Source organism: Antechinus flavipes, chromosome 2 (assembly GCF_016432865.1).
Source record: "Antechinus flavipes isolate AdamAnt ecotype Samford, QLD, Australia chromosome 2, AdamAnt_v2, whole genome shotgun sequence".
NCBI classification, from domain to species: domain Eukaryota; kingdom Metazoa; phylum Chordata; class Mammalia; order Dasyuromorphia; family Dasyuridae; genus Antechinus; species Antechinus flavipes.
Window position 1 is genome coordinate 435,331,238 of NC_067399.1, and position 11,359 is coordinate 435,342,596.

General features: G+C 39.2%; 1 protein-coding gene across 1 annotated transcript; it reads right to left on the minus strand.

The window, feature by feature from the left end:
- Positions 1-4,273: 4,273 nt before the first annotated feature.
- LOC127550293 (rab11 family-interacting protein 2-like) lies at positions 4,274-10,771 on the minus strand. Its single transcript, XM_051979062.1, has 5 exons — positions 10,685-10,771; positions 9,296-9,633; positions 7,762-7,966; positions 7,219-7,309; positions 4,274-4,834 (listed from the first exon to the last, which is right to left on the minus strand). The coding sequence occupies exons 2-5, from the start codon at positions 9,613-9,615 to the stop codon at positions 4,353-4,355; spliced, it is 1,098 nt and encodes a 365-aa protein (XP_051835022.1). The 5' UTR covers positions 9,616-9,633; positions 10,685-10,771; the 3' UTR covers positions 4,274-4,352.
- Positions 10,772-11,359: the final 588 nt, after the last annotated feature.

Here is an 11,359-nt window from a genome sequence, read left to right on the forward strand (position 1 = left end):
TTGCAATGGATTATTATGCCATAAAAATTATGAATGTTCACCAAAATTAGGTAACTGCAAATAACTCCTCTAAGGTTTTACCTCACATGCATCTTATTGGCAAAATTGATGGGGAAAAAAAGAAAACAACAGTTGGAGGAGCTTTGGGAAAATAAGCTCAGTAATTCACCATTGAATCCAATTATACCATACTAGGCCTGTTTTCCAAATAGAGAAAAAGGAAACATACCACATACATATATATACATATATATATACAAAAAATAATTATGGCAGTTCTTTTATGGTAGCAAAAATACTGGGAACTAAATGGATGTTTGTTTTTTGGGAAATGGATTAAAAAATGATCTATGAATGGAATGGAATATTATTGCATTCAGAGAAACCAGGGAAAATCTGTAATGTGATGGAAAGCGTGCAACAAAGAGAACATTTAAAAAAACCATTATAAAGAAGACTTGAGAATCTCAGATTTATAAACAACTATGATACCAGAAGATTGATAAGTCATATGTCTTGGATTAACTTGTGGATTTGTTCTCTTAGGCTATGCTTATTTGTAACAAAATCTTTCCCTCCCCTACCAGTAGGGTAAATTGGAGGAAGGTACGGGAAATATAAATAGCCAAAAAAAAAAAAAAATGGATAGAGGGTTGAGAATTTTTTAAATGAAGAAAAGGTCAGAAATAGACAGACAAACAGGAAAGCTTTGAAAACTACAACTTCAAACTTATAATCCTTGAAAAAAAAGTTTCAGTTACAGAGATCTGCAATGTCATGTTCAATCCTCATTTTCTATTCTACTATGTATACATAAATACCCATTTTATTTAGTGTTTGGTTAAGTTCAGAATAGAAAGAAATTTTTAAAAATATATTTTAAAATATTACAGATTCAAAGAAGCACGGGAAGACTTATGTAAAGTGAGGCCAAGTAAGCAGAACTAAAAATATGACATGATTTAAATGGAAAGAACAACAACAACAAAAAAAAACATAAAGACAAAATTAGGCCCAGAAGAAAAGATGAAAAAAAATTCCCTCCCCTCATCTGCAGAGGTAGGAATTATAGATATGCTACATTACATGCAACATAGGACATATTTATTTTGTTTAACTGCTTTTTTTCCCTTCTGTTTGTTGTTGTTATAGAGAATAACTCTCCAAGTAAGGGAAAAGGATGGAAAATATATTTTTAAATGGAGGTGAAAAATAGAATAGCAATAAAAAAACCGAGTTCTTCCCCTAGTCATAAAAAGTAAAAGATACTTCCTTCCATTCTCTTCTAATTTTTTTAATGATAAGTTTCTTTTATATTCGGGTTATATATCCATTTTGAGCCTATGTTGTAAAGTAAAGGTCTAAATCTAATTTCTGCCAAACTGCTTTCCAGTTCTTTCAGCTGTTCCCTTTGAAAAAGGAGTCCTTCACTAAGCAATCTATATTCCCAAGTGTATCTACTATTGGAATACCATGTTCAATTACTCCTTTTTCGTGATTTTCTGATTTGTTCCTCTAATGGATTTTTCTGTTTTTTTTCACCAGTACTAAATTGTTTTTTTAATAACTGAGACCAAAAATGCAACTAATACTATATTCCCTTATTACTTTTCTCATTTCTTTCGGTATTCCAAATTAATTATTTTGTCTAAATCTATAGTTTCTCTTTGGTAATTTCATTAGTATACCACTAAATCAGTAAATTGAATAAGGTGGTATCGTTGTTTATTATGTTACCACAGTCCAACCATGAGCAGATTATCTCTTCAATTATTTATCTTCCCTTCTGCAAAGTATTTTCTAGCTACATTTGTGTCTTGGGGTTAATAAATTAACTCCTATTTTATGCATTCTGTAATTTTGAATTTTGGGGGGTTTTATTAGTAGCATATAGAGTGGTACTGATGATTTTTGTGGATTTTGTTTTCTGCTACTTAACTCAAAGTTAATAGTCTTACTTTACCAATTCTCTGATTTTTCTCTTCGGTTAAGTATCCTTTTTGCTATTACTTACACCTTCATTCTGTTTCTCTTGTATTTCTGTTACAGCTAGCATTTCTAGAATCAAATCAAATCATTAGGGAGGGGGAACATCCTTATTTTGCTCATTTGTACTGAGAAAGCTTTTAAGTGTTTCCCTGTTGTAAATACTAGGTCTTACTTTCAAAGATATGCTTTTGATCATATTAAAGAAGTACTGTCTGGTAGCTCATTCTTGTGGAGTAGACAAAATGCAAAAGGAAGTAGCTATTCTGAATGCAGTGTGGCAGAGTATAAACAATTGATTTAGAGGAACTTGGTTTAAAGCTAAAATCTACTACTTCTCTCTCACATCACCTTGGACAAATTTACTTTTATTTCTAAAACAAAAGGGTCTGCATTATATGGATTATAAATTCATTATTCTAAATTCTCCCCTTTGAGACCAAGAATAAATCTTAATCCCCTTTGCACTGTGCTGATCTCTATCAATCTTTAAGCTTATCCCCAAAGAATCCCAGAACAGTGATCTTATTAGCTTCTGATAGGCACATCCCAAAAACTTTTTGTGTTTGTTTTCTGAAGGCTGTAGGTGATATATAAAATTTAAGAGTTGAGGGAATAATTTGCTTACTTCCCACCTCTCCTACCAGTAAGATCAGGAGGCAGGACCTGGAAAGCAAAGTGAACCAACTTATTTCTAACTTGGACTCTTCTAGTTTAGTTGCCATATTTGGGAGCTCACTCCAAAAATACATAAAAATTTCTGTTATCTCATCACACCTACCTCTCCTCTTCCTGCTGCTGTCCAAGTATTAACACATACTTTCATGTTCCCAAGTATTGATATTTCTATTTTCATAGGAATACGCCAATGAAGATGGGAATTGGGGGAAAGCTATTGGTTACATCCAAATATTTTTTGTTCCCTAGTCTTGAGAGGATCTAGGATACCTTTCTTCTTGCTAAAATATAGGTCATTTCCCATGAAATTTTGTACTATTATAATGTTACGTACCACTGATTTCATCAATTTGGACATAAATGAGGATTGGTAGGACTCTCGATTCAACCTTGCAGACTTCATGTCTTTGCACCATTTCTACAACCTGTTGTGAATAGAATGGGACAAAGGACCTAAATTCAGTGACTAATATTTGTTTATAACTTTGATGTATTCTCTGTAGATTTGGCCTAGGAAAGTTGTCTAAGCACTCAAACAGAAAAGAGGCCACTAATCTGTACATTAAGATTCTTGCTGGTGCATAAGGACTTAAGTTTTAAAATGTAAATTATTGATGTTATATTGTATTTTTATTTTGTTAAATTTACCAGTTTATCTTTAGACTCTGGGGTGCTATATGCCACATGGAGCAGTGTGTTCAACACCTCTGGTCTAGGTTACAGGAGATGGATGTTTCTGGGCTAAATGTAAATCAGAACATTACACTGTGGCTCACAAATAATATGTAGTGTCTTTTCAATGCTGGCTACTGGAAGTGATCTGGATCATTATGGAATTTTTAAGGCTACAGAGACTCTAAAATGATCCTTGGTCCAACAGGCCAAGAAAATTTGCTGTCAAGTTTCAGAAGAGAAGTAAAAATAGCCATGTTGTAAAGTGTCCACATGAAATGACACACTATGAAAATCCAGATTAAGTCACAAGATCACTGATTTAAGGGCTGGAAGAAATACTAGATGTTATTTAAATCAATGCCCTTTTTAAAAGATGAGGACAAGTAATGTACCCAAGGTCACAAAGGTACTACAGTCACTCAGAGTAGGTCCTCCTTTTTATTAAACTACAAGTTGTGAACAGTACTATTGAGGACCATTGTCTGACAACATGCTCTATATCCATATGCATGCAGGCTATATATGTATATATATGGACATATATATCCCTATCAAAGTCAGAAGGGCTGTGTGTGCATAAACTATCCCCCTACTTATTTCCCCTGCTTGGTTTCAGAATACCAGATCAAACATTCGTCTTACCTTTCACTGACCAGCATTTTTGTTCTGCACCCTATAACTGTTTAGTAAATGAATTACAGAATTAAATGAGTTTTAGGGAAATCCCTTACAGAGGGAGTCAGAGGAGTTCCCTGACTGAAGGTAAATACTCTTTTTAGTAGATTTCTAATATGGTTACAAGTCAGGACCCCAGAATCTGTATAGAACTAAGCCTGTACCAGCTATGAATAGCAATAGGAAGATGATGGAAGGAACAAAGATTTTTTTTCTACATGAAATATGGTGCATTTTAAAAACATGTTTAGCATGTATATATGGTTCAAGGGTTGTTTTTTTGTTTTTAAACATAAGCCGGTAAGTAAAAAGACTGTTACAGCAGGAATACTCATGCATCAGGGGGATAAACCTAAACAGCTAAGACATGAACCATAGCAACTATGAAAACCCTTTGATGAATTCTGCTGCTTCTTTGAAACAGACTCTTTAGGAACCTCCTGCTCTGGGGAGAAGGAAGGAGAAGATGAACAGTATGTCTTGCTAGTATGTAGACTATTCTGGGATGTACAGTCTAAGTTCTCTGAAAAGATCTCCCAAAAATCTTCACAGTCCCTTTCCTTCGGGAGGCTTGATTTCTTTTTGCTGAATGGAGTAAGTGCTTTGCTGGCCAGGTCCGGAGGCTCTTGGTGTGGCAGCCGGAGTAAGGAAGGTGACATGGTTGGATAGCTACTTGAATGCTTTGGTATTGAGCTAATACCATCTGTACATTGATTTAAATCCTGGAATATCTCTTGGCAGGAATGAAGTCTGAACCCCAAGCCTTGAGTAGTGTCTTGTGTGTTGACATCTGTTTCCAGGGCCAGCATAACAGGTGATGCTAATGGATTTAACAAAAAGAAAGAGAGAAAGAAAGAAAGAAACACAAAAAAACTAGAGGCAATAATTCACCCACTCCAAAGTTAACTGATTTGGAGTAAAGACTTTCTGAAAACTCAGAAAGTTAGTATAGGCTGTTGTAAAAACAACAAGCATTTATTACATGTCTACTATGGACAATGCAATGTACTGGATGTGGGGGATACAAAAACAAAATGAAAAATTAACCCTTGCCCTCAGGGAATTTACATTCTACTGGAGAAATACAACATATACCCAGATAAGTAACTATAAGATAAGCTGAAGAGTGGGAAGAGGAGAATTAATAAGGGGGAATCAGAAAAGCTTCTCTTAAAAGGTGGCACACAGCCAATCTTGGATTCTAAGAGGCAGATGTGAGAAAGGAATGCATCACCAAGTTTGGATAATAGTCTAACTAGGTTGTGACAGTTTTTGGATGGTAAACTAAAGAGTTTTTATTTTATCCTAGAGGCAACAGGGACCACTGAATATTATTGAACAAAGGAGTGTCAGGGTGAGACCTGTGCTTTAAAAGATGATTTTGGCATCTACGTATAGTGGGCAAAGAATTGCAAGTAAGGAGATTAGGAGGTAATGAACTGAACTAAGATAGTGAGAGGAGAAAAAGGGACCAATTTGGGAGATATATTATGGAGACAAAATTGACAAGATTTGTAAACTGACTGACTATAATATGTGAGAGAGTTAATGATTCCAAGATTACAAACCTAGGTGAAAGGTAGGATATAAGTGAACTCAACAGAAACAGGAAAGAAGTTTTGGAGGAAAGGCAAGTTCAGGCCCCTTCTCCAAAGATATACAGTCAATTATGGAATGTAGAATTTGAGGTGCCAAGGAATATTCAGGAAGAAATATCTACTAGGCAGTTGATGATGTGGAACTCAGTACAGAAACTGGGGGTGTATATATATGTATGTGTGTGTGTGTGTATGCATATATATATATATATACACACATATATATATATGTCATCTCTATAGCAATTATATCTATAAAATAATTATCTCTATAGAAATGATCATTGAACCTGTGGCAGCTGGTGAAATCACCACCAAAAAAAATGTGGAGAGAGAAGGGACAAGATAATCATCCTTTGTGGATATCCTTCTCACTCTACTCCCCAAGAGATGGATAATGATTCAGCAAAGGAGAATTAGGAAGTAGTAACAGTAGGACCAACAGGAGAACCAGATAATAGTGTATCAAGAATGCTAAAGGAATAGTTTTCAGGAGGAAGAAAGTAGGTCAATAATATCAAAAGCTACAAATAGATAAAAAGATCACACTGAGAAAAGGCCATCAGATTTAGCAACAAAGTGATCATTGGCAACTTTAGAGAAATATAGTTATGGGATAAGATTGCTAAGCAGGAAATAGGGAAGTAAGAAAGTAGATATAAATGTAGACACTGTTTCCTAGGAGATTTGCTATGAAATGAAGGCAAGATATAGAATGATACTTGAAAGGATGGGAAGGATAAGTGATTGCTTTTTTAATGGGGAAAATGTGAGCATGTTTGCAGGCAACAGATGAGCAGTCAGTAGACTGCCTTGCAGTGATGAAATGCTAGTTGAGATTAGAGTAACATAAAAATTGTACTGGGGCTTAATTAGTGTTCTACAGCACAAGGAAAAGAGAAGGAAGATATTAGGAATAAGCCATGATTGGGCGTGGGTCAAGTATGAATCAAAAAAGCAAGAGAGTAAGAAAGTCACAAAGTCCTCAAGACACAGAGGTAACTAACTATAGAGTCAAGCATGGGAACAGAGGGAAATGAAAACAGAATGGGGAAATGGATTGCAAAAGTAGGTAGGAAGTAGATGAAGGCACAGAAAGGGATTAAGGGAAACAGGAAGAGATGTATTGAAAAGAGTTCGCAATATTAGTGAGGAATTTGAGAGTTCTAGATTACAGAGCTGTCAGCTAATGATGAAATCAAGGATATGATCATCTCTGTGTGGTAGCAATAGGGTAAAGGTTAAGTCATGTGAGTTGAGGGGGTTATTGAACTAGAAGGCCAGGGTTTTGGACATCAGCATTAATATTCCTGACCCCAAGTAAGTAAGTAGGGATTAAAGTAGAGAGGAAGACTTATACTGAATTCCTTGAGAAAGAAGCAGGAATGACCTAGGAGTCAATAGAAGATTGCATGCAACAAGGATTTAGATAGGGTGATATATGGACTGATGGAACAAACTTCAAAGGAGAACAGGTTACTGATAGCAGCAGAGGGAAGATATAGAAATGGTAGGGAAAAACAAGAAGTAAACCACTAACCTAAGGTTAAGCTTAGTTATTATCATTATCAAATTAGAGAAAAGAATTCTCTCAATAACAACTCACCTCTAGCTGAAAATGTATGTCCTGAAGAACTGGGAGCAATAATTGAATCCTTCTCTGATTCATTAACATAGCTATAGTCACCAGTACTAGACTGAAACAGGGAACAAATAGAGAATAATGAATCTTGTAGATGTGACAACCCCTGTAATTTCAAGTGAGGTAGAAAGTATATGAAACTTTCATAGTCATCTGGCAGATTGCTAAATTGAAATCTGGTAAATTAATTCGCCTCAAGGCTGAGGGATCAAATTCCTATTGAATATTAGTTGAAAATTACCCAAATTTTGGTCCTAAAAGAAATTCTGTCCCTGTGTGAGGGTCAATGTTGCAGTGATTTAAGAGCTGCTTAAGACTATAACTGAGCCATCCCCATAATCCTTATGCTGTGACTTTAAAGGGTATGCCCTTCCATATTTCCATTTACCTTGATACTGGTCAGAATTATATCATTCTTTAGAAACTTATGTGTAACAGGTTCTTTAAAAATAAGGGGAAAACTGAAAAGATAAGAAAGCAAAGATGTTAGGAGACACAGATTCTTACCATAGGAAAGGAATTTGCTTTATAAATCTTGCTTCTCTTGTTCATTAATCTGCTGTGGAGTTTGCCAAAGGATGACCATGACCCACTGTTTTTTGGAAAAACTGGCTCCTTGTCCTGGCCTGAAATCTCCATGAACTGAATACTGAGTTGTAGACGCCCAAGGTACTTGTTGGTCTTCCTGCTTTTGGACTGCAAGATGAACCACCTACATAAAGAAAATTCCCAAGAAGTTACTGTAAGCTAGCAGAACCATGCGACCTTGAATTGGTTTCTGCCATTTTAGGAATTGCCCACATACTATGCCAATGACACCACAACCACTGAAATCTTATTCTACACATAAAATGGATCTTCTCTCAGGCAGCTAAAATAGAATTTCCTCCTAGCTTCATGAAACTCAGCTTCCTCTTTTACCTTCATTTTCCCCCTCTATGTTTTGGGGTCGGCTACCAAACATATTCTCTCTCTCAAAAAAAAATGTCTCTTTGATTTAAAGGAAATGACTAACATGTTGCTCAACAAAAGATTCTTTCATACAAGTGGTCCTATAGAAACTGAAATTAATCAGAGATTAAATAGGTGACATGGTAAATTATCCCCTTTGATCTCCCTTTACACAAGGATATTCTTAAACTTCTACAAGTAACAAGCCTCCATTATTCCATTCCTTTCCTTTCCCTTTGATCACAGGAATCTATATTCCTCCTTCCATTAATTTCATTGTTTTACCCATTCAATGGCCTGATCCCTGCTCTCATTTTCCTCTACTTAACAGATTCTTCTTTCACTAAAAATGCAATTTTTGGTTGTTTTTTCCCCCTATTGCTGAAGTGTATTCCCAGTAATATTTATAGCCTACTCTTGCTTACCAATGGTAATGGAAAACTGAAACTCATGAATCTGTAGTCAAACATTTCATTAAAGCTGATAATTTCAGCTTCTTCCCTCATTTAACCTTATACCTGCTCAGATAACAGAATAACTGAATTTCATCTGCTGGAGAAATTGTTAATGGGTAGGTAGCAGCAGGGAAATTAAGGGCCTAAATAATTCAAACTTAAAAAGTATTCCCTAAATTATTTTCTTGGTTTTATTTAGATATTTTCCCATTCTAGGATTACATAGCCACTTTCTAAAACAATTACAACTTCCTTTGAACCTTCATGGAAGGGGAAAACATTCATGGGTATACAAGAGATTGGTTTAACATTTTGTGGTTTTTACTAAAAGCAGCTTATGCATAATAGGAGATCCTGATATAAAATGTCCATTTTATCTTTTGAGGGAAGAACTGATAAAAATGAGATTGATTTACTCTAGAGTGACAGCCCTGCCAATTTACAAGGTCTTTCATACTAAACTGACACCCTTACAGTGGATATTGACCTTGGTATGATGATACATCTTTGTTCATTTATCCATTACCCCTACTCCCTCCTGCTGAAGCAATGACTTGATTCAACAGAATGAGGAAGAGTTCCAGAAATCTCAAATCTCCCCATTTAAGTGTGTGGGAAAAGCCAACTCTGCTCACTCATTGTTCCTCTTGGTTTTGTCTTGGAAAAGCTGCTTCAGAGAAATGGCTATCTGGCCCAGGAACTGGTCTGCAAACCACTGTGAATGATGCTTGACTGTTAAGATGAGGTTAGGATCCTCCCCAAAATCCAGTTTACTAGGCAACTGAAGAATGCAATCCTCTTTCCACTCGGACTCAGGTTGTGACGCACCACTGAGGTCATATATTTCTGTTTCTGGAGCCGGATGATTACAAAGGCATTGCTGAACCCAGAGCGTCCTTTGGCCTGTAAGTTCTGAGCCCGAAGGACTGTCAACTGCACATGAGTTGGGCACCATTCTTTTTCCTTAACTGCCCTGTGGAGGAAAGAAACCAGTGATCACTGCAGCCATTTACCCATGCTAATTAGATCTTTTATCAAGAAACGCCCCCTAGTAGAGCCAGATTCAGATATACTTACAGGTGAGGTAGTCACTAGTGGCTCCCCTTAGAACCACTGGAGAGAGAAGGAACAGACTTTCTCCCCCTTCAGAGAGGGACCCTCTGAAGTGCTAGGAGCTGCAGCTTTCAAAAGGAAAGCCAGTCTGTGGCAAGGAGGAGGAATGGTACTTTTTGCTAAGGTCAGTTTGGATGGGTTCAGAGGAGTGGAAGGGAAGAGATTCCTTCTTGCCAGGAAACTTCCTTTTCTGGAAGCACTGACTCTGGGAACATGGTACTCCCTTGGTGTGAAAGAGAAGAGACTCTCAGCCCTTCTCTATGTGGCAAATAGACACGGGGAAGCAATCTGAAGGAGAGTCTCCTTGTGTGACAGCAGAAGCCCCTTCAGGGAATCCCTTTGTGAGGAAGCAGACACACTCAGGAGATTCCCCTTGTATGAAAGCAGAGACCGGGTGGGAGAAGTCCTTCTGGGTGGAAAGACTCATCTTTCCCTTTTGGAAAAACAGACCCCCTTCCCCGGGGGTCCCCCTTAGGAGCACAGACTCTCTCAGGAGTTCCCTCTGTGAGGAAATGGAGATTCCCACGGGCTCCCCTTGGGGGAAGCAGAGACCCCTCTCCCCATGCCCTTATAGAGAGATTCTCCTTTAGGAGCTGCCCTTTAGGGAAACGGAGATCCAATCCGAGGGGATGTCTGCTTATCCTTTGGGGGGAAACAGACTCCACCCCCCATTCCTTTTGTGAGGAAGCGAGGCCCCTTTCAAAGCACTCGTCCTGTGGGAAAGCAGAGAACCCCACCCCACCTCCGTTCCCACCCTCTGGTGGGAAGGTTCCCTGGGGGACACCCCTTGTGTGAAAGTAGAGATGCTGGGGTGCCCCCTCCTGAGGACAAGGGCCAGAGGCAGGGGGCTGGCCCCTCCCGAGGTGGGGGAAGGTTAGCGGGGGGGACTCGAGCCGAGCAGCGTCCGTTACCCCTCGTGGGGCGCGCGCTCCTCGTCCTGTTCCATTCGCTCTCACGCCGGCAGCGCGCGCTCCGCCGGCGGAGGCTCGAGCTGTTCCTCCGACCCATCGCCCGCGCACGCGCACAAGGAGGCTCTCTGAGCGGCTTAGCCGCGTGCACGTGCGCGTTGTGCCTTTCGCACTTCCCTAGCTGCGGTAGGGGCTGGAGCCGCAGGGCTTGGAGTAGTCTGGAGAGGCAGGCTGCCCCTCCCCTCCCCCCCGGGTCCTGGCGGCCCCTGCCCTCCTGGAAGGACACTCTCCTTACTGCTGGGGAGCTGGGCGTGGGATGCTTCGCTCAGGAGCTCTTAGCATCACAAATTCACCCTTAGAGGTGGCGTGGTGCAGCCTCCCTCCTTGGAGAGAGGAGGAAACAGGCCCACAGCAGCCGTAAAGGACCGCCAAGTTAGGTTCGGGGTCCGACTCGCCGGCCAAACGTTTCTCCCCGAGGTTAGGCTGCCTACGCGAGGTCCTTCGTAATCAGAAAGCAAACGGGTGGGAGGGAGTATTCTCCTAGAGGCCCCGAGATCCCCCGGGGCTACTAATTTACCTAGTGTGGAGAGAATCCCTTGGCACAAGTGGTTTAGTGCAGAGGTAGCAAACAGGGACTCGCGGCCACTTGTGGCCAGCAACCCTCCGGAGCGTTCCTAG